General features: G+C 39.5%; 1 protein-coding gene across 13 annotated transcripts in view; it reads left to right on the top strand.

Annotated features, from left to right (window-relative positions):
* Nucleotides 1-23,509, top strand: part of MTUS1 (microtubule associated scaffold protein 1) — a 167,692-nt gene that overhangs the window by 50,311 nt on the left and 93,872 nt on the right. For 12 of the 13 annotated variants that reach the window (XM_072763637.1, XM_025984531.2, XM_025984532.2 and 9 more), the window contains exons 2-3: nt 794-3,028; nt 14,139-14,334. In XM_072763637.1, the coding sequence (XP_072619738.1) occupies nt 941-3,028; nt 14,139-14,334 (2,284 nt within the window). In that variant the 5' untranslated portion in view covers nt 794-940. Of the gene's footprint in view, nt 1-793; nt 3,029-14,138; nt 14,335-20,811; nt 20,840-23,509 lie in introns of those variants that run through there. The other variant, XM_072763640.1, reaches the window with a different exon arrangement.

Below are 23,509 nucleotides of genomic sequence, written 5' to 3'. Positions count from 1 at the left end.
TTTATTCTGTTGAATGGGTATCAACGTTTTGGTATTTACCAGTCTTTTTTTTTATTTACCAGTTAATTGACATTGACTTCTACTTAGCTATTATGACTAATGCTTCTATCAATCCTGTACATTTGTACAAGTGTTTGTGTAGGCATAAGTTTTCATTTCTCTTTAGTAGATACTTCAGAGTAGAAATCCTGTGTCATGCAATTTAACACGTTTAGGGACTTCCGACAGGTACCACTTTAACTATTAAGAATTAACAACTTTTTTTTTTCAACTCTGAAGTATGTTTAAGAAATGAAAGCAGGGAAAGAGAAATGCCCTAAATCTTCATTGATCTTCAGCTCATTTGCTGTGTTTGATAGGTCTGTCTGGTAATCACCCTTTATGGACACAATAAGGAACTCTTCTGAAAATGGAAAGGATATTATTATAATTATGTTGGGACAACAAGCATAAATTGGAACTGTCCTCAGCAAATTAGGATCAATGGTTAACCAACGAGAAGGAAAGGCTCTTGTGAGATTTTCTTCTCTCTTCTGACAATGAGAATATGGGGAGGGGAGGTATCTCAGATGTAAAGTCAGTCATGGTACAATTTTAGCAGTGTTTCTGTCTTCTGCCCCATTTCCTCACATAAAAAAGCATCTTTAAAAGGAGGTGATACTGAGCTAAAGATATTTTTTTACCTCTATCCACAGGTATAGGTTCCAAATGTAAAAATAAAGTGATTGAAATCAAGCAGTGACTTACTAATTTTAATAATACTTACTTGAATTGATCATTTTGTTTCTTCCAGGGAACAGCAAATCATTATAACTTCAAAGCATCTTAGAAACTTTGAACTGTGCTAAAACTTAGGAGATGGACAATTTTTTCTTGCCTTTCATTTGAAAGGATTTAACGAAGAGAATAAAATGGCAGAGGTTTAAAGTTAATATTCAGGATGAATGATGATAATTCAGATGAGAAGACAGAAGATGAACTGCATTCCTTATTTATGAGTGACAAAAACGGAAACACATATGCATTCAACCCAAAATCCCCACATACACAAAACTCTTCAGCCAGTAATGTGAATTGGAATTCCGCCAAGCCTGATGACATGGTGGTTGATTATGAAACCAACTCTGCTGTGGACATTGACAAAAATGTTGCTTTAACCCCTCCGTGTTTGGAAGTACTTGATTGCCAGAAGTCTTCAAGTGAGTTGATTGGTAGGGAGGTGTTAGATCTCCATAAAGATTCCACACTTCAGTCTTGCGCACATGTTGTAAGCACAGAGGAGCCCAAGTACCTGTCTAACAGTTGTCATTCCCTAGAATCCTTTCAGGACCAGAGTGCTGAGACAGCTCTGCCTTTCGTGTGGAAACCCAACAACGAGGATTTGTACTACACAGACTGTCCTGCTGCCTTGGAGCTAAACCAAACATTTGACATGACAGTGGATAATGTTAACTGCACCTTTATAACACGTCGTGCCATTGGAAAGGATCAGTCTTTGCATACCCCTGGAAATCTGCAGCCAACCAGCACAAGGAGTGGAAATCCATCTTTATCCTGTTCCATTCATACATCTTCCCAATCTGCTGAGGTACATGTGAGAGAAATGAATTATGATCAAGACCGCTTTGAAAACACACAAGCCCCAGCAGCAGAGGCCCAAGACACAACTTACTCAGTGTTTTCTGATGTGATGCAAACTGATAGTGGTGTTCCAGATACTGGCAATCAGTGTCAGTATTCGTCAGGACAGGTCACCAGTGACTACACAGATGGGTCACAGCGAAGAGTGGTTGGAGAAAAAGAGATACAAGCTCAAACACCAGTTTCTGAGGGCATGGATGTTCCCAATGGGTCTGTATTACAAGAGTTCTTTTGTTTATCTAAAGATGAACCAAATAGTGAGACACATTCACAGAGCTCATATGGGCAAAAGGAAATGGGCCAAAATCTAAGAGAAACAGTGTCCAATTCTCTTAGGGATGATGAATGCCCTTTACTGGTGCCAGCTTTTGATAAAAATGAAGCCCAACTGCTGAACCCAGAACACAAAGTCACTGTGGCTGAAGACACACAAAATGCCTCTAATGAAAAGGATTTGGAAACCCAAAATCGTACCACAGAACTGATCTTGAGTAGCCCACCAGGACAAAAGATGGCTTCATCAGTTGAATTGAGTTGGGATGCAAATGATATGGTCATTAGCACAAATCACACAAATCGCATGTCAACGCCAATCCTAGATTCCCCAAATGCAACCTTTTCTATTTCACCTATTGAAGCGACCAAGAAATGTAGTAAAGTGGAGAAGAGTCATCGAGAGCTTAGAAATTTACCAAACTTGAAGGGGGCACCGATGACCACGTCTAAGCCTAATCTAGGAAAATTGACATCTAAAATAAATACCCCTATAGGGAGCAAAGTTAGAAAAACTGAAATTGTAAGTTACCCAAGACCAAACTTCAAGAATGTCAAAGCAAAAGTTGTGTCTAGACCAGTGCTGCAGTCCAAAGACCCTGCATTATCAAAGGTCACCCCCAGTCCTCAGTTAACCAATGCCTCACCACCCTCATCTCTGTCTTCAAGACAGTTGACAACTTTGAGCAAAACCCCAAGGTCTGACTTGAATGCAGATACAAAAGCAGAAATCCTAATTAACAAGACGCATAAGCAGCAATTTAATAAACTCATTACTAGCCAGGCTGTACATGTTACAACTCATTCTAAAAATGCTTCACACAAGGTTCCAAGAACAACATCTGCCATGAAATCGAATCAGGAAGATGTTGACAAAGCAAGTTCTAATTCAGCATGTGAGACCGGGTCCGTGGCTCCCTTTTTCCAGAAGATTAAAGACATACTCCCTGTTAAAATGGAAAGCACAGAATGTTTGGAAATAACATATGCCTCCAGCATTGATAGGATTAGCCCTGAAAAGAAGGGTGAAAAAGAAAATGGGACACCTATGGAAAAACAAGAGCTAAAAAAGGAAATTATGAATGAGACCTTTGAATATGGTTCTATGTTTTTGGTAAGTAAGATTTTTTTGCTTGCTTCAGGGAAGGGTGGAGGAAGCTGAGAGATGTATTAGCAATTATTATAAGTAATCAAAAATGTTGCAGACGTAGTTGTGCAAATTTGCTTTCAGGTGTTGATTATTCAGTAATTCTTTGTTTTGTAAGGTGAACACTTTAGAGTGTCTTGTAGGTTGCACACTTTAGAATGTTAAGGTATTCTGAAGTGTTTCCTGTGTATTACAACATCGGAAAACTGCATATGGGGAAAATAATCAAGTGCAATATTTTGTATTGCATACCAATGTTCCTTTTAATAAGGTGAAACAATAAGTTAATATTTTGGTGTAATTAGTTATTTGGAGTTAAGTATCTGATAATATTTTATACTTACGAAAATAAAAGAAAGATTTGTTCATGAACTTTAAGATGTGTTGGGCCATATTTAAGAAATGGCATGGCTGGGGAGAGCTGGTAAACAGTATCAACATAAAAATAACTCCTGGTCTCTTGTGGAGGAGGCTGCTCTGGGAAGCAGAGCCCTCTCCTGTGAACAAGGTAATTGCAAATTCTGCCTTGGATCAGCCAGTGTGACTTTGGTGGAAAAATCTTGGACACCCAGATGTGAAAGGGTTGGCCTGGTAGATGTCTGAGGTCTCTTGTAGCCCTAACATGTTGATTCCTGGTCCTTTAAAATAAACCCCTTTGATTCATGTACAGTGAAAAAGCAGCCTGTTGTCTATAGCACTTGTGGCATATCTGATGTTTGTGGGGTGGGAGGAGGAGACTAGATCATTTAAACAAAAAATTCATGCAGTTTGAAGATTATTTTTCTTTAAATACACCTATATTTTTGTCAATAGCATGAAGAAACTAGTTTCTGAGTTTTAAAAATGTTTGTCAGGCCAGTTTTGAGCTTTGTGTACTTGTCCTGAGCCCTGTTTTTCACCATAGGGACTTAACATGTATCTTTGGCCCCACGTAGGCTTTTCTTGGCTTCTGTCCTCTGGGCCAGGAATGGAACTGGGTGCCAGGTAGGAGGGATGTGAGACATGGGTGTTCACCGTGGAGGGTTCATGTCTCAAAGAAGCACATGTGGTGTAATGAAATGTCAATGGGCTGTTTTAGAAGTGTTTTTAGGGTGTGTTAGGGAATTGTTAGGTCCCTTTAGGAGAGAAGTTAGGAAAGACTGGATATTCTTGAGCTACATCAGGTTAGAGATGTTTTGGCTTTTCTAACTTTTTTTGGGGAACAATGATACCCCACGATGATGTCTAAACTAATGCAACTGTATTTCGAAACTTGTCTTATTTTTAAGTTCTTTTCAGGTGAAACATAGGAAGCTTGTCTTATATCATTGATAATTTGATGTTTTGCCAAATTAAGTTATAACCTCTGGTAATTCTAATCAACATTCGTAGTTGAATAAAAACATTTATTCCTCCTTGACTTATGGTAGGCTTTCATTGTGTATTGACATCTTACTGCCCCAAAAAAAAAACAGCATAAAGTTTCTCTAAAGAACATTTGCCATGAATATAAATTCATTGTATAATTTTGAAATTAAAAGTTTTTCTGTGTGCATTGAGTAAATCTTAGGCTTTCATTCTACACATGGGAAACAGAAAGCCATTTTTCAGACTTCATATGGAGTCAAGTGATAGAATCATTGGGTTGAAATGGATTCCAGTACCTTGGGGAAGAAGCACATTCCGTTTCTGGAATCTTGGAGTTAGGATTCCCATATTTTCAGCACAGATACTAATCAAATGGTACTAAAACAAAACAAACCCAACTTATTCTTTATTGATGTCTTCAATTCAATTCCCTCCAATAGCACTGGTTCACCTCTTAGGTATTTTCATATATCCTGGGGAAGGGAGAGGACAAACCATCACAGGCCACAGATTCTGTGCTTATTGTAGAGAGTTGAATTAGTGAAAATTTGCTTGATGCTGATTCAGACTTCCATTTCTTGATCACTTAAGCAGTACCCAGAGATTCTAAATACATCCTGGATCTATGATGAGATAGTAACGGAGGGATGTTAATTTTCATTGTGTTCTCTTGGTCTGGGGGCTACAACAGGCATTGAGTTTATGTAATTTTTTTTAAAGATTTATTTATTTTAGAGAACACACCCACACGTGAGTGGGAGGAGGGGCAGAGAGAGAGCATGAGCGAGTGAGAATCTCAAGAAGACTCCCTGCTGAGCATGGAGCCTGCCTTGGGGCTTGATCTCAGATCATGACCTGAACCAAAATCAAGGGTGGAATACTTAACCGACTGAGTCACTCAGGGGCCCCTAAGTTTATTGAATTCCTAAGTTGCCTACAGTCTCAGTTGTTTGGTCATGGTTTATCTGAAATTTCAGAAAGGCTGCTTATTTGGAAGAAGGAATTTGATTTTAATTTGATACAAGTTGAGCATAGCGACCCATTACAGACGTTATGTATTGGTGATAGTGATTCACCGCCCCTTTAGTAACACAGTAACAGGGAAGGAATTGATATTTTTGTGATGCCTGCTCTGGACCACTTTGCTCAGGTTTAGTATATCTATGTCATAAATTTTCCCTGTAATATACAGGTTCTGGACTGAGCCCTCTATTTTGTTTTATTGATCTCAGTGTGTCTATTTTTTGCCAGTACTGTACTGTTTTGATCACTGTAGCTTTGTAATATAACTTGATGTCTGGAACTATGGTACTTCTAGTTTTTGTTTGTTTGTTTGTTTTAGGATTGCTTTGGGTATTCAGGGTCTTTTGTGGTTCCATAGAAATTTTAGAATTTTCTTCTGGTACTGTGAAAAACGCTTTTGTTGTGTATGTATATGTTTTGTTTTTTTAAGATTTATTTATTTGAGGGTGAATGAGTATAAGCAAGAGGAGCAGAGAGAGAGGGAGAGAGAATCTCAAGTGGACTATGTGTTGAGCATGGAGCGTGATGTGGGGCTCGATCCCATGACCCTGAGATTATGACCTGAGCCAAAACCAAGAGTCTGACACTTGACTATGCCACTTAGGCACCCTGTTTTTGGTACTTTGATAGAGATTTCATTAGTCTATAGATTGCTTTGGGTAGTATAAACATTTTAACATTTGTTCTTACAGTCCATGAGCATGGAATGTCTTTTTCTTACTTGGAGTCATCTTCAATTTGTTTATCAGTGATTTATAGTTTCCAGAGTGTAAGTCTTCCCCCTCCTTGGCTAGGTTTATTCGTAGATGCTTTATTATCTTTGGTGCAGTTGTAGACATGATTGTTAATTTCTATTTTTGCTGCTTCATTATTAGTGTACAGAAATGAAACAGATTTCTGTTCAATGATTTTTGCATCCTGTGACTTAATTCATTTATCAGTTCCAGTATGTTTTTGTTTTTGTTTTGGTGGTTTTTTTTTTTGTTTTTGGTTTTTTTTTTTTGTCTTTAGAGCTTTCTATATATAGTATCATGTTATCTGCAAATAGTGAAAGTTTTACTTCTTTCTTACAAACTGGATACCTTTTATTTCTTGTCTGATTGTTGTGGCTAGGATTTCCAGTACTACATTGAATAAAAGTGGTGATAGTGGACATCCTTGCCTTGTTCCTGACCTCAGGGAGAGAAGGTCTCCATTTTTTTTCCATTGAGTATGATGTTAGTTGTAGGTTTTTCATATATGGGCTTTACTATGTTGAGGTATGTTCCCTCTAAACATACTTTGCTTGGGGTGTTTTATCATAAATGGATGTTATACTTTGTCAGAAGCTTTTTCTGCATCTTAGAAATATGATTTTTATCCTTTCCCTTTTGATTCTCTTTTGATTCCCTTTCTCTTCTTGATTACATGAGATCATGTTGATTTTTGTGAACATTGACACACTCTTGCATCCAAGCAATAAATCCCACTTGATTGTGGTGAATGATTTTTCCAATGTATTATTGAATTTTGTTGAGAGCTTCTGCATCTATATTCACTGGAGATATTGGCCTGTAGTGTTTTTATTTTTTAATTTATTTTAATCAATTAATTTTTTTGGTGGTCTTTCCAGTTTTGGTATCAAGGTAATGTGGCCTCATAGCATGTATTTGGAAGTTTTCTTCCCTCTTCAATTTTTTTTTGAATAGTTTGAGAATAATAGGTAATAACTCTTCTTTAAATGTTTGGTAGAATTAACCTGTGAAGCCATCTCATCCTGGACTTTATTGGGAGTTTGATTCAGTTTCTTTGCTAGTCATTGCTCTGTTCAAATTTTCTAGTTCCTGCTTCAGTTTTGATAGCTTATAAGTTTCTAGAAATTTATCCATTTCTTCTAGGTTGTCCAATTTTTTGGCATATAGTTTTTCATAGTATTCTTACAGTTTGTATTTCTGTGGTGTTGTTATTTCTCCTCTTTCATTAGTGATTTTATTTATTTGACTCTGCTCATTTTTGATGACTTTGTCTAGAGGTTCATCAATTTTGTTGATCTTTTTTAAAGAAATAGCTCTTGGCTTCATTGATCTGTTTTATTGGATTTTTAGTTTCAGTATCATTTATTTTTGCCCTAGTGTTTATTATTTCCTTCTTTCTAATGGTTTTGGGTTTTTTGTTTTTTTTGTTTTTTGTTTTTCCTAGCTCCTTCAGACATAAGGTTAGGTTGTTAGGTTGTTTGAGATTTTTCTTATTGAGATAGGCCTGTATTACTGTACACTTCCCCATTAGAACAGCTTTTACTGCATCTCAAAGATTTTGGACCATTGTGTCTTCATTTTCATTTGTTTCCATGCAATTTATTTCTTTGATTTCTTGGTTGACCCATTCACTCTTTAGTAGCATGTTATTTAACCTCCTTGTATTTGTGTTCTTTCTAGTTTTTTTTCTTGTGGTTAATTTCAAGTTTCATAGTGTTGTAGTCATACAAGATGAATGGTATGACCTTGGTCTTTTTTAATTTGTTGAGACTTGTTTTGTGTCCTAATATGTGATCTATTCTCAAGAATGTTCCACATGCACTTGAATAGTATGTGTATTCTGTTTTAGAGTAGAATGTTCTAAATATATGCTAAATCCATCTGTTGCATTGTGTCATTCAAAGCTATTGTTTCCTTGTTGATTTTCTTTTTGGATGATGTGAGCATCAGTGTAACTGGGATGTTAAAGTCTACTACTACTATTGTATTGATATCAATCAGTTCCTTTGTTATTAACTTTTATGTATTCGGGTGCTCCCTTGTTGGGTGCACAAATATTTACGATTATTATTTCTTCTTGTTGGGTTGTCCCCTTTATTATTATATATGTCCTTCTTTGTCTCTTGTTCCAGTCTGTTTTTTTTTTAATTTTTTTTAAAAGATTTTATTTATTCATGAGAGACACAAAGAGGCAGAGACACAGGCAGAAGGAGAAGCAGGCTCCCTGTGGGGAACCTGATGTGAGAATTGATCTCAGGACCCCAAGATCATGCCCTGAGTTGAAGACAGATGCTAAACCACTGAGCCACCCGGGCATCTCTAGTCTTTGTTTTAAAATCTATTTTTTCCCAATGAAACAATTGCTACTCTGGCTTTTTCTTTTTGACATCTATTTGCATAATGTTTCTCCATCCTCTCACTTTCAATCTGCATGTGTCTTTAGGTCTGAAATGAGTCTCTTGTAGGTAGCATAGAAATGGGTCTTATTTTTTTATCCATTCTGTCAGCCTATGGCTTTTGATTGGTGAGTTTGGTCCAGTTACACTCAAAGTAATTATTGATATGTATTGCTGTTTCATTACTTGTCTTGTGTTTGTTCTTGTAGTTATTTTCTGATCTTTCACTTTCTCTGTTGTTTGCTGGTTTTCTTTAGTGATGTACTTGGATTCTTTGCAGATCTTTTACTGGTTTGCTTTGATTCGTGGTTAACATTAGGTTTGTATGACAACTTCTGCAAATAGCAATCTATATGAAGTTGATGGGTTCTTATGTTGAACCCATTCTTTACTCTTCATATCCCCCTCCCACCATGTGTTAGGTATATGATGTCATATTTTACATCCTTTCATAAATCCCTTGACTGTTTTTTACAGAAATATTTACTTTTACTTATTTTATGTTTCCTACTTTTCATACTTTCACTTATGATCTTTCTTTTCCACTCAGAGTTCTCTTTAGAAGTTCTTATAGGACTGATTTAGTGGTCATGAACTCTTTTAGTTTTTGTTTAAGAAGCTCTTTATCTTTCCTTCTATTCTGAATGATAGCTTTGCAAAATAGAGTATTCTTGGCTGCAGATTTTTCCCTTTCAGCGCTTTGAATATATCATACCACTCCCTTCTGGCCTGAAAACTTTTTCTTAGCCTTATGGGGTTTCCCTGGTATGTAACTATCTTTTCTCATTGCTTTTAACATTCTTTATCACTACTTCCTGCTATTTTAATTACTATGTGTCTTGATGCGTGGACCTCCTTGGGTTGATGTTTTTTGTGGGGAATCTCTGTACTCCTAGATTGGATATATTTCCTCCCCCAGATTAGGGAAGTTTTCACCTCTTATTTCTTCAAATAAATTTTCTGCTTTTTCCTTTCTTCTGGGATCCCTGTATTGTGAACATTATTATACTTGATGGATTCCCTGAGTTCCCCAAATCTGTTCTTATTTTGCATAGTTGTTTTTTCTCTCACTTGTTCAGCCTGATTACTTTCCATAACTCTGTCTTCTAGGTCATTAATTTGTTCCTCTGCTTCCTCTAGTCTCTTATTCTACAAACATATTTTTAATTGCAATTATTGGATTCTTCATCTCTGATAGGTTCTTTTTTGTTCTGTGTAAGGGTTTCACTGATGTCCTCCACTCTTGTCTAGTATCTTCATAATCATTACTTTAAATTATCTATCAGGTTTATTAACTCTATTTCACTTATTTCTCTTGCTATGATTTTTGCCCTGTTCTTTGATTTGGGACACATTCTTCTGTCTCCTCATTTTGCCTAACTCTGTGTATTTTCTGTGTGTTGTGAAAGTCAGCTATGTCTGTTGCTCTTGAAAGCAATGAAACCACACTTTAAATAATAAGGCCATGTTGGTCCTCTTCACAGGGGACTTGCCACTGCCTACAAGATCAGGCCTACCAGGGTTGCTTCATAAAGTGCATGCAGGTGGGGGCAGGGTGCTGCAAGCTATTCCTGTGGGTCCTTTTCCACCAGGATCATGCAGCCTCTGTGGAGACTGGAGGCCAGCTGGAGCAGCTCTGGGAAGTATGGCAGGAGAAGTCTTGGTGCCACAAGCTGTAGGTACCATTCCTTCTCCACAGGGGACACTGTGGTGAATGGGGCTGCCCATGGCAGCTCCATGAAGTGCATTTGGGTAGGGGTATAGTTTTAATAAGGTGCATGCCTCTTCTGACGGAGGTCGGAGATGCAGTGTTGGCAGGGTTTGGGTGGGTCTCACGGGGGGAGGGAATCCACAGCACCAGGAGAGGGGTTGGCCCAGCTGGAGGGAGCAGGGCATGGCATAAGCAGGTTTGGTAGTGAGTACTAGCTGTTTCCTGCAGTTGGCTTGGTGATTATGCTGGAGGTAGGGGAGGGAAATGGTGCCTGCCAGCTCCTTTGTTTCTGGAGAAGTCCCTCAGGGAACTCTGAGATTAGTAACTAACTTTCCTTCTTGTATACCCCAGGCATTTTCAAACTGCTGCTTCTAAACTGTATCTCCTCAGGCTGTTCGTGCTGCTATCTCTTTAAGGGCGAGGACTCAGCTTCCTGTTGGCCCTCCAGTCTTTCCCTGAGCAGCCTGCTGATTTTTAAGTTCAACTGGTTGTATGAAAATCAGCTGCTCTGATTTTCAAAGTCGAATGTTATGGGGATTAGTCTTCCCCATGCAGCTTCCCTGGTGTGATTGTTTCTTGTGGCTCTCCTGTGCTTAAAGCTCCCTCTTTTCTGTATCCAGACCCTCTGTGTTTAGCTCTTCACCATGTGTGTGCCCTTCTCACCCTCTTTAATGTGACCTCTTTTTCTTTTTCTTTTTTTTTTAATTAATTTTTATTGGTGTTCAATTTACCTACATACAGAAAAACACCCAGTGCTCATCCCGTCAAGTGTCCACCTCAGTGCCCGTCACCCATTCCCCTCCAACACCCTCCCTCCTCCCCTTCCACCACCCCTAGTTCGTTTCCTGAGTTAGGAGTCTTTATGTTCTGTCTCCCTTCCTGATATTTCCCAACATTTCTTTTACCTTCCTTTATATTCCCTTTCACTATTATTTATATTCCCCAAATGAATGAGAACATACACTGTCCTTCTCCGATTGACTTATTTCACTCAGCATAATACCCTCCAGTTCCATCTACGTTGAAGCAAATGGTGGGTATTTGTCGTTTCTAATTGCTGAGTAATATTCCATTGTATACATAGACCACATCTTCTTTATCCATTCATCTTTCGATGGACACCGAGGCTCCTTCCACAGTTTGGCTATTGTGGCCATTGCTGCTAGAAACATCGGGGTGCAGGTGTCCCGACGTTTCATTGCATCTGAATCTTTGGGGTAAATCCCCAACAGTGCAATTGCTGGGTCGTAGGGCAGGTCTATTTTTAACTCTTTGAGGAACCTCCACACAGTTTTCCAGAGTGGCTGCACCAGTTCACATTCCCACCAACAGTGTAAGAGGGTTCCCTTTTCTCCGCATCCTCTCCAACATTTGTTGTTTCCTGCCTTGTTAATTTTCCCCATTCTCACTGGTGTGAGGTGGTATCTCATTGTGGCTTTGATTTGTATTTCCCTGATGGCAAGTGATGCAGAGCATTTTCTCTTGTGCATGTTGGCCATGTCCATGTCTTCCTCTGTGAGATTTCTCTTCATGTCTTTTGCCCATTTCATGATTGGATTGTTTGTTTCTTGGGTGTTGAGTTTAATAAGTTCTTTATAGATTTTGGAAACTAGCCCTTTATCTGATATGTCATTTGCAAATATCTTTTCCCATTCTGTAGGTTGTCTTTTAGTTTTGTTGACTGTATCCTTTGCTGTGCAAAAGCTTCTTATCTTGATGAAGTCCCAATAGTTCATTTTTGCTTTTGTTTCTTTTGCCTTTGTGGATGTATCTTGCAAGAAGTTACTGTGGCCGAGCTCAAAAAGGGTGTTGCCTGTGTTCTCTTCTATGATTTTGATGGACTCTTGTCTCACATTTAGATCTCTCATCCATTTTGAGTTTATCTTTGTGTATGGTGAAAGAGAGTGGTCCAGTTTCATTCTTCTGCATGTGGATGTCCAATTTTCCCAGCACCATTTATTGAAGAGACTGTCTTTCTTCCAATGGATAGTCTTTCCTCCTTTATCGAATATTAGATGACCATACATTTCAGGGTCCACTTCTGGGTTCTCTATTCTGTTCCATTGATCTATGTGTGACCTCTTTTTCACATTCAGTTGTGGAGCTTGTTATGCTAGTCTTCAGGTCCTTTTCCAGGTTATTTGCAGTAATGTGAGGGTTATATAGTAGTATATGTGGGTGGACATGAACTTAGGGTCCTGCTATTCCACTATCTTCCCTGGAAGTCTTGCCCTACTAAATTTTTAATTCACCTGGTGTATGAATTCAACTGTCAGTGAATGAATTACATATCTGTGTTAGAAATCCTCTACTTATGACTTATTAAAGAAGGGTACCAATGGGGAAATACACAGCATAGATATTAGGAGTATGGATTTAGAGTTACATAGGCTTTCAGATTAGCTCCATCGTTCAGTGGGAGAATGACTTTGGGCAAATTACTTAGTCTCTATGAGACTCAGTTTTTTTTGTAAAGGGAGAATGCAAATAATAGCTTATGGTGTTGGAATTTGCCCTTGAATAAAGCTCAAGGTCTCGTTTCCTGTGGGTAGAATGGGAATATTTATTGACTGCCTATTGTATATGATGGTGACTGTTGGGATACAGAAAGGAAAACTACCACCTCTGGTCAAACCTCATACCTGGTATGGTAGGTAACAGTAGAAGATAAAGGGGATGTAAAATATTAAGTTGGGAGTATGTATAAACTACTGAGCTGCAGAAGGCAGGATGGGGTGGGGGGGAATGGGGAGTGTTGTCAAGGGAGGCTTTAGGGGAGCAATGACATTAGCCACTAGCTGGAACTCAAAGGGTATGTATAAATTGGAAGAGTACTCTGGGTAGAGGAAATAAAATATACAAAGATGAAGAAATATGAGAAGATACTCTCATTTAGGGGATTCCAGGGTAGTGAGTATGATGGGAGCCAGGGGTATAGGACTGTGAATATTAAGGGTTAAACTGAAGGCTATAGCAGAGGTTGCTAGATCCAAAAGGGTTGGGTGTGCCTTATTAACAGTTGACTTTATCTGGAAGACAGAGGAAAGCTGCCTAATCCAGTTTGGCCTTTAAGGAGATTACCTAAGCAATGGAGTAAAACATGGATTCGAGTGGAAGCTGGTGAAACCAGAAATCCTGAGGTTATGGTTTCAGTAATTCAGGCTCATGCTAAGGTGGATGCAAAAGAGAAAGCAGTCTACCAAGATTTAGGAAGTAAAGGAAGCTCCTAGAAATAGCTTTTATTATGTATGTTGGGTACCTGGGTATGTTGTGGTAAATATGGGAAGGCAGAGGTGCCTAAAGGATGCTAAATGGAAAGGTAAAGAAAGCTGGGAAATGCAGGAAGTGCTAACTTGGACACGTGGACTTCAGATATAATAGGGTGTAGGTGGCAGTTGAACAGTGGACAAGATCACCAAGGGAGAGCAATATAGCAAGGAAAGACCTGGGTCAAGTTTAGGACCCTTGAGACCACTAACATTGAGACAGGATCCAGAGGAGAAATAACCAGGCAGGTAGAAACAAAACCAGGAAAGTGCTCTGTTGGAGAAGTCAGAGGAAGACCCTGCCAACAGAATCCTATGCCTCAGGAGGGGCTACAAGGAACAGGATGAAAGCTGTAGCTTGACTTTAGTTCGTGGCACTGGTCATCTTGGGAGTAGTTCCGTGGATGGGCACAAAAAACAGATCTTGGTGGATTGAAAAGAGAACTATGAAGAGGTTTAATTCCTTCATACTAAAAATGACATTTAAACATCCATCTGGCATATCTGCATAGACAGAAATTGTTGCTTTGACGTAGTGCCAAGAGGAAATGGTAGGAGGAAGGTATGATCTGGATTAAAATCTTAACTATTTTTTCACAGGGTTCTGCTTCAAAAACTGCCGCCACATCAGGTAGGAACATATCCAAGCCTGACTCCTCCAATTTAAGGAAAACATCTGGTTCAAAAGCCAAAGCGGGGCCTTCTGTTTCCTGTTTGAGGCGGAATAGTGACAGTAGAAATCTCAATTCTGATCGGGCCTTATCTCCACAGAGGATCAGGCGTGTGTCCAGTTCTGGTAAGAATAAAATAAATCAGTTGTGCCTTATAGCAGTTTATGAATTATTTGAATGTAGGAATAGGCATGTCAAAGAGCAGAAAGACAGGTTTTGGTTATAAAACTAACACATTCTGTCCACTACAACATTTAGGCTTTTGCTGACCAGCATCTTACACAGGGAAGGTAGAAAAAGAAGTTATAGACATAGCTCTGATCTTTGAGTGATGTAAAGGCTAGTTCAGTGAAAGATATAGGTGTATAAACCAACTTATAATACTAAGAAAAATTATAAGCAAATAATTGGGTCCCTCTTACATACAAATAATTTCAAAATTAGAAAAGTTTTTTTTTTTTTTTTGTAAATGTTTACGTGCTTAATAATACTTAAGTGTTATATCCTGGACTCATGGTAGTGGAAAGAGATTAGTTTTTCCTTAACTTTTACTGAAAGATGTATTATAAATTTGCAGGGATGTAAGAGTGACTAAGAAGTTAAACTTCGCTAAGATGAACATTTATTTATGTTTATATCTTAGAAGCAGTAATTTCAAATTCCTGCTAGATTTATGAAGTTGGAGCACTTTAAGAGTAGCTGTTAAGTGTCTTATTAAAATTTGGCAGATGGACAGACTTCTCTGGGTTGCAGATCAGAACAGGAAATGGAAAAGTCAGCCTATGTTGTAGAGACTAAGCCAAAAACACTGCTAGCCATTCCAGTTGACTGAGAACACTCTGCAGGGAACAACCTTTATTTTAACAGGTACAACCTTGAGCAAATTAAAGGCAAGCCTGATGGATTTAGAAGTAAGTTCCCTTATAAAAATAGCAACTACTGTTGAATGATCTGGGGGGAAGAAAAAGTGCCTCTAGACTGATGTGTCAACACACATGAGAACATTTTGCAGAAACTAACAAAACCAAGCAGATCCCAGAGGATCTCCATACTACTCTACACCTTGATAGTTTTAGGTTTTCTTTTCTAATTCTGTTTTGAGAACTCCTGTTTGAGAAGCCTATAATGAGCAGAAGTATTTTAAGGGTGATCTATTTAGATTCAGGCCTACATTAAGATCTTGAGGTTCTGAGGAGCAAAGCCAGGAAAGCAGTACAGGGGGGAGGAGGAAGGATCTGCAGCACATTTCTATTCCCATCCCTGGAGGAGCTGAATAGGAAGAAAGAATTCACTTGAAGTCGTCTTCATTGGGGAGAAAAACAGAATAGAAATAATGATCCTGATTATAGATATGCCACCGTTAGGGAGATCAAAGCTTTGGTTCTTATCATTGATGATAGGTAAGCGTAGTGGTGGTTGCCCGATGATGGGGAGTTCTCTTTCTGTTTGGATATTAGGAGCACCTATGGCTTGGTGGCGCTGCAGAGTCATGGCCAATCACTCCATGGCCTGTAGTTTAGGAGCCCTATATTCTAGTACTACACCAGCACCAGTGAGCTGCACAAGCAAGTTGTTTATCCACCCTGGGCTTCAGCCTTGCATAGTGAAATACGAGGATTTGAGCATGTAAGGACCTGTCAGCTTTCACAGTCCTTATCTTTCTGGGGGGAAGTTTGAGGACTCGCCAAATTTTCTGAGCAGTGGCTACAACTAGTATGATTCTCTAGGCCACAGGATGCTCAAAACTCAGAAAACTGGAAGCACACATACTTTCAGGAGACTAGGCCAGTACCCAGGATAGGATAGACAGTGGTCCCCAGCCATCTGGGGTTCTGCTTTCAATGATTTCAGTTAGCCATAGTCATGCATGGCACAGAGGCAGGTGACCCTCCTTCTAATGTGTTGTTACAAAGTCAGGAGTAGCCTAACACTGAATCGTAATGCCTAGATCATTCACCTCAATCCAGCTCCTCATGAAGGCATTTTATCAGCTCACCCCTTCACAGGAAGAAGGCTGAAAAGAGAGAGAGAGAGAGAGAGAGAGAGAGAGGGAGGGAGAGACCACATTCACATAACTCTCTTATTATAGTATATTGTTATAATTCTTTTTTTATTCTTTCTGTGTCTCATTTGTAAATTAAACTTTATCACAGGTAGGTATGTATAGGAAAAAAACAGTACACATAGGGCTTGGTACTATCTGTGGTTTCAGCCATCCATTGGTGGTCTTGAAACCTATCCCCTGTGGATGGGAAGATGGGGAGAAGGAGGGCCAACTATATTTTCAAAACTGGGATTCATTTATGTAGGTGATCTGTTCTACCAAAAAGTTAAGCATTTTAAAAGTCCCTTTTCTGTATATTATATAATATCATGCCTTAAGAGAAAGTAGGTCTGGTTACTCTTATGAAAAGACAAGGACATTTATTGAGCTATGATTAACCTGTATAAAGAAACTTGATAACTAAGTTATGTATTCAAAGTTTTCAATCTGAGTTAAAAACTAAATTTTCTTTTACTTGGTGGTTTTCTGTGTAGAAATGGAAAAAAAAAAGTTAATATAACCAGAAACTTCATGGATTTGCATTTGAGTTTTTATGTGAACTGTTTGAAGACTAACTTGATTATGCTGTATTAAAAAAAAAAAAAAAAAAAAAAAACAACAGCAACTAGCTTGTGTGGATGCTCACAATAAATTGAGAGGTGTTTGTCGTGGGGGACAGGAAATTTAATCACCACAGAGTTAAAAGTAGAGCAGAAGATCAAGGAGCAAAAACAATGTGCCTTTAGATCATTGAGAGTGTGTTGCCATTTACTGTACAATGTGGTGTTTGTGTATTAGAAAATTGAAACCAAATGGACATCCTCTGTATTCTGTATACAAAGTTACTCTCTTGAAAGGTAAGCAGCAGGAATGTTCCAGCCGACTGGGGTTTTCAATAAATCCTTTCAGAGAACTAAGTAGAAAACCAGATCTGGAATTGAAATAGCCATTTTCTTGAAGCTTTAAACTGAGCAGGAGAAAGAATTATAATTAAACCCAATGGAGCTCTTCCATTTTACTTGCCAGTATCTGGAAATGGTGATGTGTACAGCATGATGACCATAGCTAATGCTGCTGTACGATATGTATGAAAAATAAGAGAGTAAATCCTCATCATAAGGGAAAAAATTTTTTTTTGCTTTTTATTGTGTCTGTGTGAGATGGTGGATGCTAATTAAACTTATTGAGGTCACCAATGCACAGTACATGTTAAGTCAAGCCATTATGCTCTACTCCTTCAACTTACACAGTGATGTGTGCCAACTAGATCTCAATAAAACTGGAAAAATAATTTTAAAAATCAGGAAATTTGTATGAAACCAGATTATGACCAGTAACAGACCAAATTCAAAGTATCTTTGTTTAGACTATGGATGTGTTTTAACCACTCCAATTAAATAAGATGAGGTAGTGGGATCCCTGGGTGGCGCAGCGGTTTGGCGCCTGCCTTTGACCCAGGGCGCGATCCTGGAGACCCGGGATCGAATCCCACATCGGGCTCCCGGTGCATGGAGCCTGCTTCTCCCTCTGCCTGTGTCTCTGCCTCTCTCTCTCTCTGTGTGACTATCATAAATTAAAAAAAAAAAAAAATAAGATGAGGTAGTGAGGAAAACTAGGATAATAATAATTATAATGCCAGTGAGATAACACACTTACAAAATGCTTATCAAGTTTTAGGCTCTGTCCTAATCATTTCATTTATAGATGTGTTTATCTTCACAGTAGTTTTGTGAGGCTTATTCTCATTTACAGATTGAGGAAAACATCACACAGAAATTGAATAACTTGTCAAGGTTGTGCAGCTAGCAAGTAGCAGAGGTAGGATTCAAACCATGCAGTAGAGCTCTGGAGCCCATTCTCCTAAACTTCACATTATTGGTCTAAAGAACTACTCTTGAGGCACCTGTATTGGTCAATTGGTTAAGTGTCTGCCTGCGGCTCAGGTCATGATCTTGGGGTTCTCGGATCGAGCCCTGCGTTGGACTTCCTGCTCAGTGTGGAGTCTGCTTCTCCCTCTGCCCCTCCCCTGTGCCTGTACTCTCTCAAATAAAATCTTAAAAAAAAAAAAATACAACCTACTGTAGTAGGACTCTGAGTTTTGAAAGATTAAAATTCTCACACTCAGCTGAGTGCTTTAGAAATTGGCATTTCTCTTTTCAGGGCCTTGGCTTAAAGTTCTGTCAGTTTACCATAATTTAAAAGATGTTATATGGTTATTGCAAATTAATGCTGCTAAGGAAATCACCGCACAGTTAAATACTTCATGATTCATTCAGGCATTTTCAGGTCTACCTGCCACCCTCTTGTGAAGGCAGTACCAGTTCTTATCAGGTTTTAGATTATGAATGTGTGTGTTCCTTCAGACACACCTGTAATTGCCCTTCCAGTGACCAGCCTGGGCAAGGTAGGATTACGGAAGTGAGACAAAATACACTCCCTGCCCCGTGGATCCTATAACCCACCTGGGGAGGGTAAGTGCATGCTTATGATGCAACCAATGCAACCACAGAGCAGCATAAAAAGGGTGTATTAAGGGTGTGGGAAAAAGCCCCTAAGTACTTTAGGACTTTGGGCAAAAGAAGAATGTTCAGGGGTTGGTCTGATTATACCAGAGCCTGAAGAAAGGCCTCATGAAAGAAACAGTCTTTAGTTTTTCTTCTGGAGAAAGAAAAATAACTTTTTAAAAGGATAAACCTTTGTTGTAATTCAGTTTATTGTGGGTTAATAAAATAGATTCTTCTCAAACCAGGAGTCATCCCAAACTTGTAATGACTTGCCTAGCATCATAGGTTTCTGAGCTTTTTGCTACGTTGTTTTTTGCATAGTTGTGTTTTGCAAACTAATTTTGTCTCTTTAGTGTTAAAAGGGAATTTAAAATTATTTCAATTTTATATCATTTTATGGTGAGGTGAGAGTTTGAGAGAAATAGCTAGCAAAATTATGAGGGGGGATACTCACTATAAATTCATAATAACCAGAAATTATCACCTAATAACTTATTCTAAAAACTAATGTGTTGGTTTGGATGTTTCTGTGTTTGCATGTAATTAAAACCCCTTGTAAAAAATATATCCCAAATTTTCTTGGCATAAAAATAATAGTAGTAGTAATGTTTTTGAGGGCCAGTGATGTGCCATGCTCTGTTCTAAGCTTTCTTAGCCTCACTTCATTTACTCTCACAATTCATGAGGTATAGACAGTATGCTTATCCCTCTTCTGCAGATGAGGAATTTGAAGTTTTGAAATCTTAGTAACTCACACAAGGTTACACAGTTAATAATTGGTGGAGACAGGAAACAGAACAAGCAGTCTGGTGCTGGGGTTGGCGCTCTTGGCCTCTGTGGCGTATATCCAGGAGTCCGACACACTGACTTCCTCGCTTGGCAAGTGTCTAGTGAGTGCCTGCTTGTGCTGGGCATGAAGAAAGGCACAAAACAGATAAATTCTGGACTTTGTGGAGCTTCAGTTCTAGTCAGGTGTGACAGAAAATTAAATAAAATATTTAGAATGTAAGATGATAAGTGCTGAGGAAAAAAGGTGGTGAAGGGAGTTAAATCTTAATATCAGGTGGTTGCAAAAGGCCTCACTGAGCAGGTGACAAATGAACCAGTGCCTGAAGGCACAGAAGGAGGGAGGCATTAGGACATGAGATGACAGGCCTTCCGGGGCAGAGCGAAGAGCAAATGCAGAGGTGTAGATGAGGGAGCACTGGGGTGCTTGAGGGACAGAAAGCTGCCCAGTGTGTGCAGTGGGGGGGGGGGGGGGGCGGCAGGGGGCAGAGAGTAGCAATGAGGCCAACCAAGTAGGGTCTTACAGGCACCTGGGTGACAAGTGACTTCTTTTTTATTCCTTCCTGACATTTTCACTGTAAATTCTCCATCTTACAGGCATTCCACTCAGTTCTTAGTTGGCAAGTAATTGCAGAGAAGATTGCTTTATAGAATGACACATAATGAGGCTTCATAGGTCACTATGAACTTTCTCTTACCTTATGAATTCAAGAAAAGTCTTGAGAACCTGCTGTGTACTGGGCAGTCTACTAGATTCAGAGAATACAAACATGAAATAATAGGCCTTTATAATGATCTCACTAGTTGGAGGCTGAGGTGGAAAGGGGTATTGAATCACGTCATCTGAATGCAAACTAATTTTTCAAATTGCAGCTGACCTGGCCTGATATCTTGCATTTATTCTGTACTGTAACTATTTTTGTACATGTCTGTCTCCTAAATTGTGAGGTCCATAAGGAGAGTCCAGGTCTTATTTTTATATTTTTTTTCAGTGCTCAGCACAGCAGACCTATTACACAACAGGTGTTTAAAAATGTTGTCTGGCCTGATTCAAATGGAGACATCTCCAAAGTACTGTGTGTCCACAGTAAAGGGAACACCACTGACTGGGCCTAAGGGCAGGCAGGAGAATAGTGATGACATTTGTACTGGCCTTGGAATGTGCCCATAGAAGTTTGCCAGACGTGGAAAGTTGCTGGCATTCCCAAGGGTGCAAGTGGAGAGTTATGAAAGGGTATGGTGCGTCTGGAAACACCGAGGGCAGGTTGGCATGCCTTGAACAGATGGAGTGTTGGGGTAAGTGGTGGATGAGTCCCATAGATGGTTGAGGCAGATCAGTTCTTTCGTAGTTGAGACACAAACTTGTAAGAGTCGTGCCAGGACGTGGGGATAGGAAGCAGGGTGAAAATATCAAAAATGTTTTGGAAGAAGAGGGTCTGCTAAGCTTCTGTGGGTGGCAAATAGTCCCACATGTCTCCTCTGTTTGCTTTTTGGGTGGCCATGAAGCGAGATGGAGAAATAGTAAGAAGAGATTATCAGGAGGAGAAAGAACAATGGGTTTAGTTGGGGGCATGTTGAATATGAAGAGACTGAGAAGCACCTCAGAGAGTGTGTTAATGTTTCAGGTTTAAGAGGATAAAAATGTGTAGAGAGCTAGGAAGCATGTAGGAAAAGACCTGATAAAGATCAAAGCAGGGACATCTGGGTGGCTCAGCGGTTGAGCATCTGCCTTTGGTTCAGGTCATGATCCCGGGGTCCTGGGGATCGTGTCCCACATTGGGCTCCCTGCGAGGAGCCTGCTTCTCCCTCTGCCTATGTCTCTGCCTCTCTGTCTCTTGGAATGTAAATAAAATCTTTAAAAAAAATGGGGCGGGGGCAGCGGATGGCTGATGGTCAGCTACTGAAGCATTCGAATGCGTCCAGGGTACAGGCAAGTTAAGCCTTAGAAATAAAGGGAATGCAGCAGTGTGTCGGTATAGACCTACCTGGAGATCAAGTGGGGAATTTTGAGTCAAGTGTCAGAATAGCAGTGGTGGGTAATGGACCGGACAGTTTCCTCCTTCATATTGGCCAGCTCACTTTTCTGAGGTTAGGTGATATCTTTGAAGTGAGTTTGTGTAAGATCTGTTCACATATTTATTTTTGTAACCTTTGAAAAGGAAGTAAACTGAAGATGATGTTTGCTTTTGAGTCTCCATGGCCTCATCAAAAGAAGCTCTGCTGCTGAGCCTTGGCTTCTGATGAGCCAGGATGCTCACCATGTGCCTTTTCCCACTGGAGTGCCAGTGAGCTCATTCACCACCACATAAGTAAATCTGTTGACAAACCTATGAAGACCCTTGTTCATCCTCTTTGTATGGTAGCTGGGGGAAAGGATGCAACTCTTTTAAGTTTCCCTTGAGTATATTATACTCTCGAGTTTATTATTCCTTTAGTTGTGGGACACATATTCTCAGGCCCGTGACCATGGAAGTTATTTTGGTTTCATTTCCACGTGAAGCAAGAGACCTCTTGTGAGTACACTTGCAGAGGCAGGTACGGACAATATCACCATGAACACTGGGCTTCTATGCAACTCAAGCCCTCGTGAGAACCTTGCTCTGTGGGATGTTCTTGTTTCTCTGTCAAATTACCACCCTCTTAATACTTGCTGTGTTTTTATTATGACTCACCTGTACTACTGTGACTTTGTTTTTGCATTTACTCTTGAGTTTAAGCTGCCATTTCTTATGCCTTATTAATACAACCTCGTCTTGGCTAACTCAAGAGTGTGGACTATGAAAGTCACATTTTGCAGTACATATATATAGAGGGCTACTGAAATTCTGTGTTTTGGAAGATAATTCATTCACCTGACAGCTTGGGAGTGTGTGCTCTGTAAGTCGTACTGGGGACCCAGAGGAATTGTGGGATAAGTAAGACATGGTGTTTACCGTCAGCTATGACCAGTCAGGTAGAGGAGGTGATGAGTTCATTCCTTATCACGTGTATCCTTAGGATACTTTAAAGAAAACTGTAGGATTTCAGAATAGGGTAAAATTACCAATACCAAAGTTTGCTGAAAATTTTTTGCTAGAATATAGATAATTCTATAAGATGATTGAAGTATACCCTTAAAATATAAGTACCAGTCTTGGTTTAGTGTTGATGCTTTCTGCTGTTTAATTTTTGCCATTAAGACTCTAGAAATACAGGGATGCCTGGGTGACTCAGTGGTTGAGCATCTGCCTTCCACTCAGGTCATATCTCAGAGTCCTAGGATTGAGTCCTGCATCGGGATCCCTGCAAGGAGCCTGCTTCTTCCTCTGCATATGTCTCTGCCTCTCTGTCTCTCTCATGGGGGGGGGGGTAGTCTTTAAAAAAAAAAGGACTCTAGAAATACAACTAAAAAGGATACATCTGGATTGAGGTAATTTTTAGGACTTAACTGATATACTAGGAAGTAGAAATGAAGGGACAATTAGAGTTCAGAGTATGGAATGTAGAGATTGAAGGACCAAGTCAATAAAAGTAATTGGAAATACAGAGGAGGGCAGCTGGGCCCCAATCCGTTGGTGTTCTGGCCATCAGTGGGTCCAGACAGAGCCCAGGTCAATGGGCTCAATGTCAATGTCAGGAAAGGTGAAACATGGTCTCAGGCAAAGGAAATCTTATTTTACCTCTCTTGTATCTTGAAATTAACCAGTTAATTTGGATAGCTCATCAGGTTTCTGCTGCCTCCTTCCTAGTAGGTTTTTTTTTTTTTTTTTTTTTTAAAGATTTGTTTATTTTTGAGAGAGTGAGAAGAGAGAGTGCAAATGTGTGAGTGCATGCAGGAGGGGCAGAGGGAGAGAGAATCTCAAGCTGTCTCCCTGCTGAGTGCAGACTCCTGCATGAAGCTGGATCCCAGGACCCTGAGATCATGACCTGAGCTGAAACCAAGAGTTGGATGCTTAACTGACTGAGCCACTCAGGCACTCCCACCTC

The sequence above is a fragment of the Vulpes vulpes genome, chromosome 7 (genome assembly GCF_048418805.1).
Source record: "Vulpes vulpes isolate BD-2025 chromosome 7, VulVul3, whole genome shotgun sequence".
NCBI lineage: Eukaryota > Metazoa > Chordata > Mammalia > Carnivora > Canidae > Vulpes > Vulpes vulpes.
This window is presented reverse-complemented; position numbering and strand designations above follow the sequence as displayed.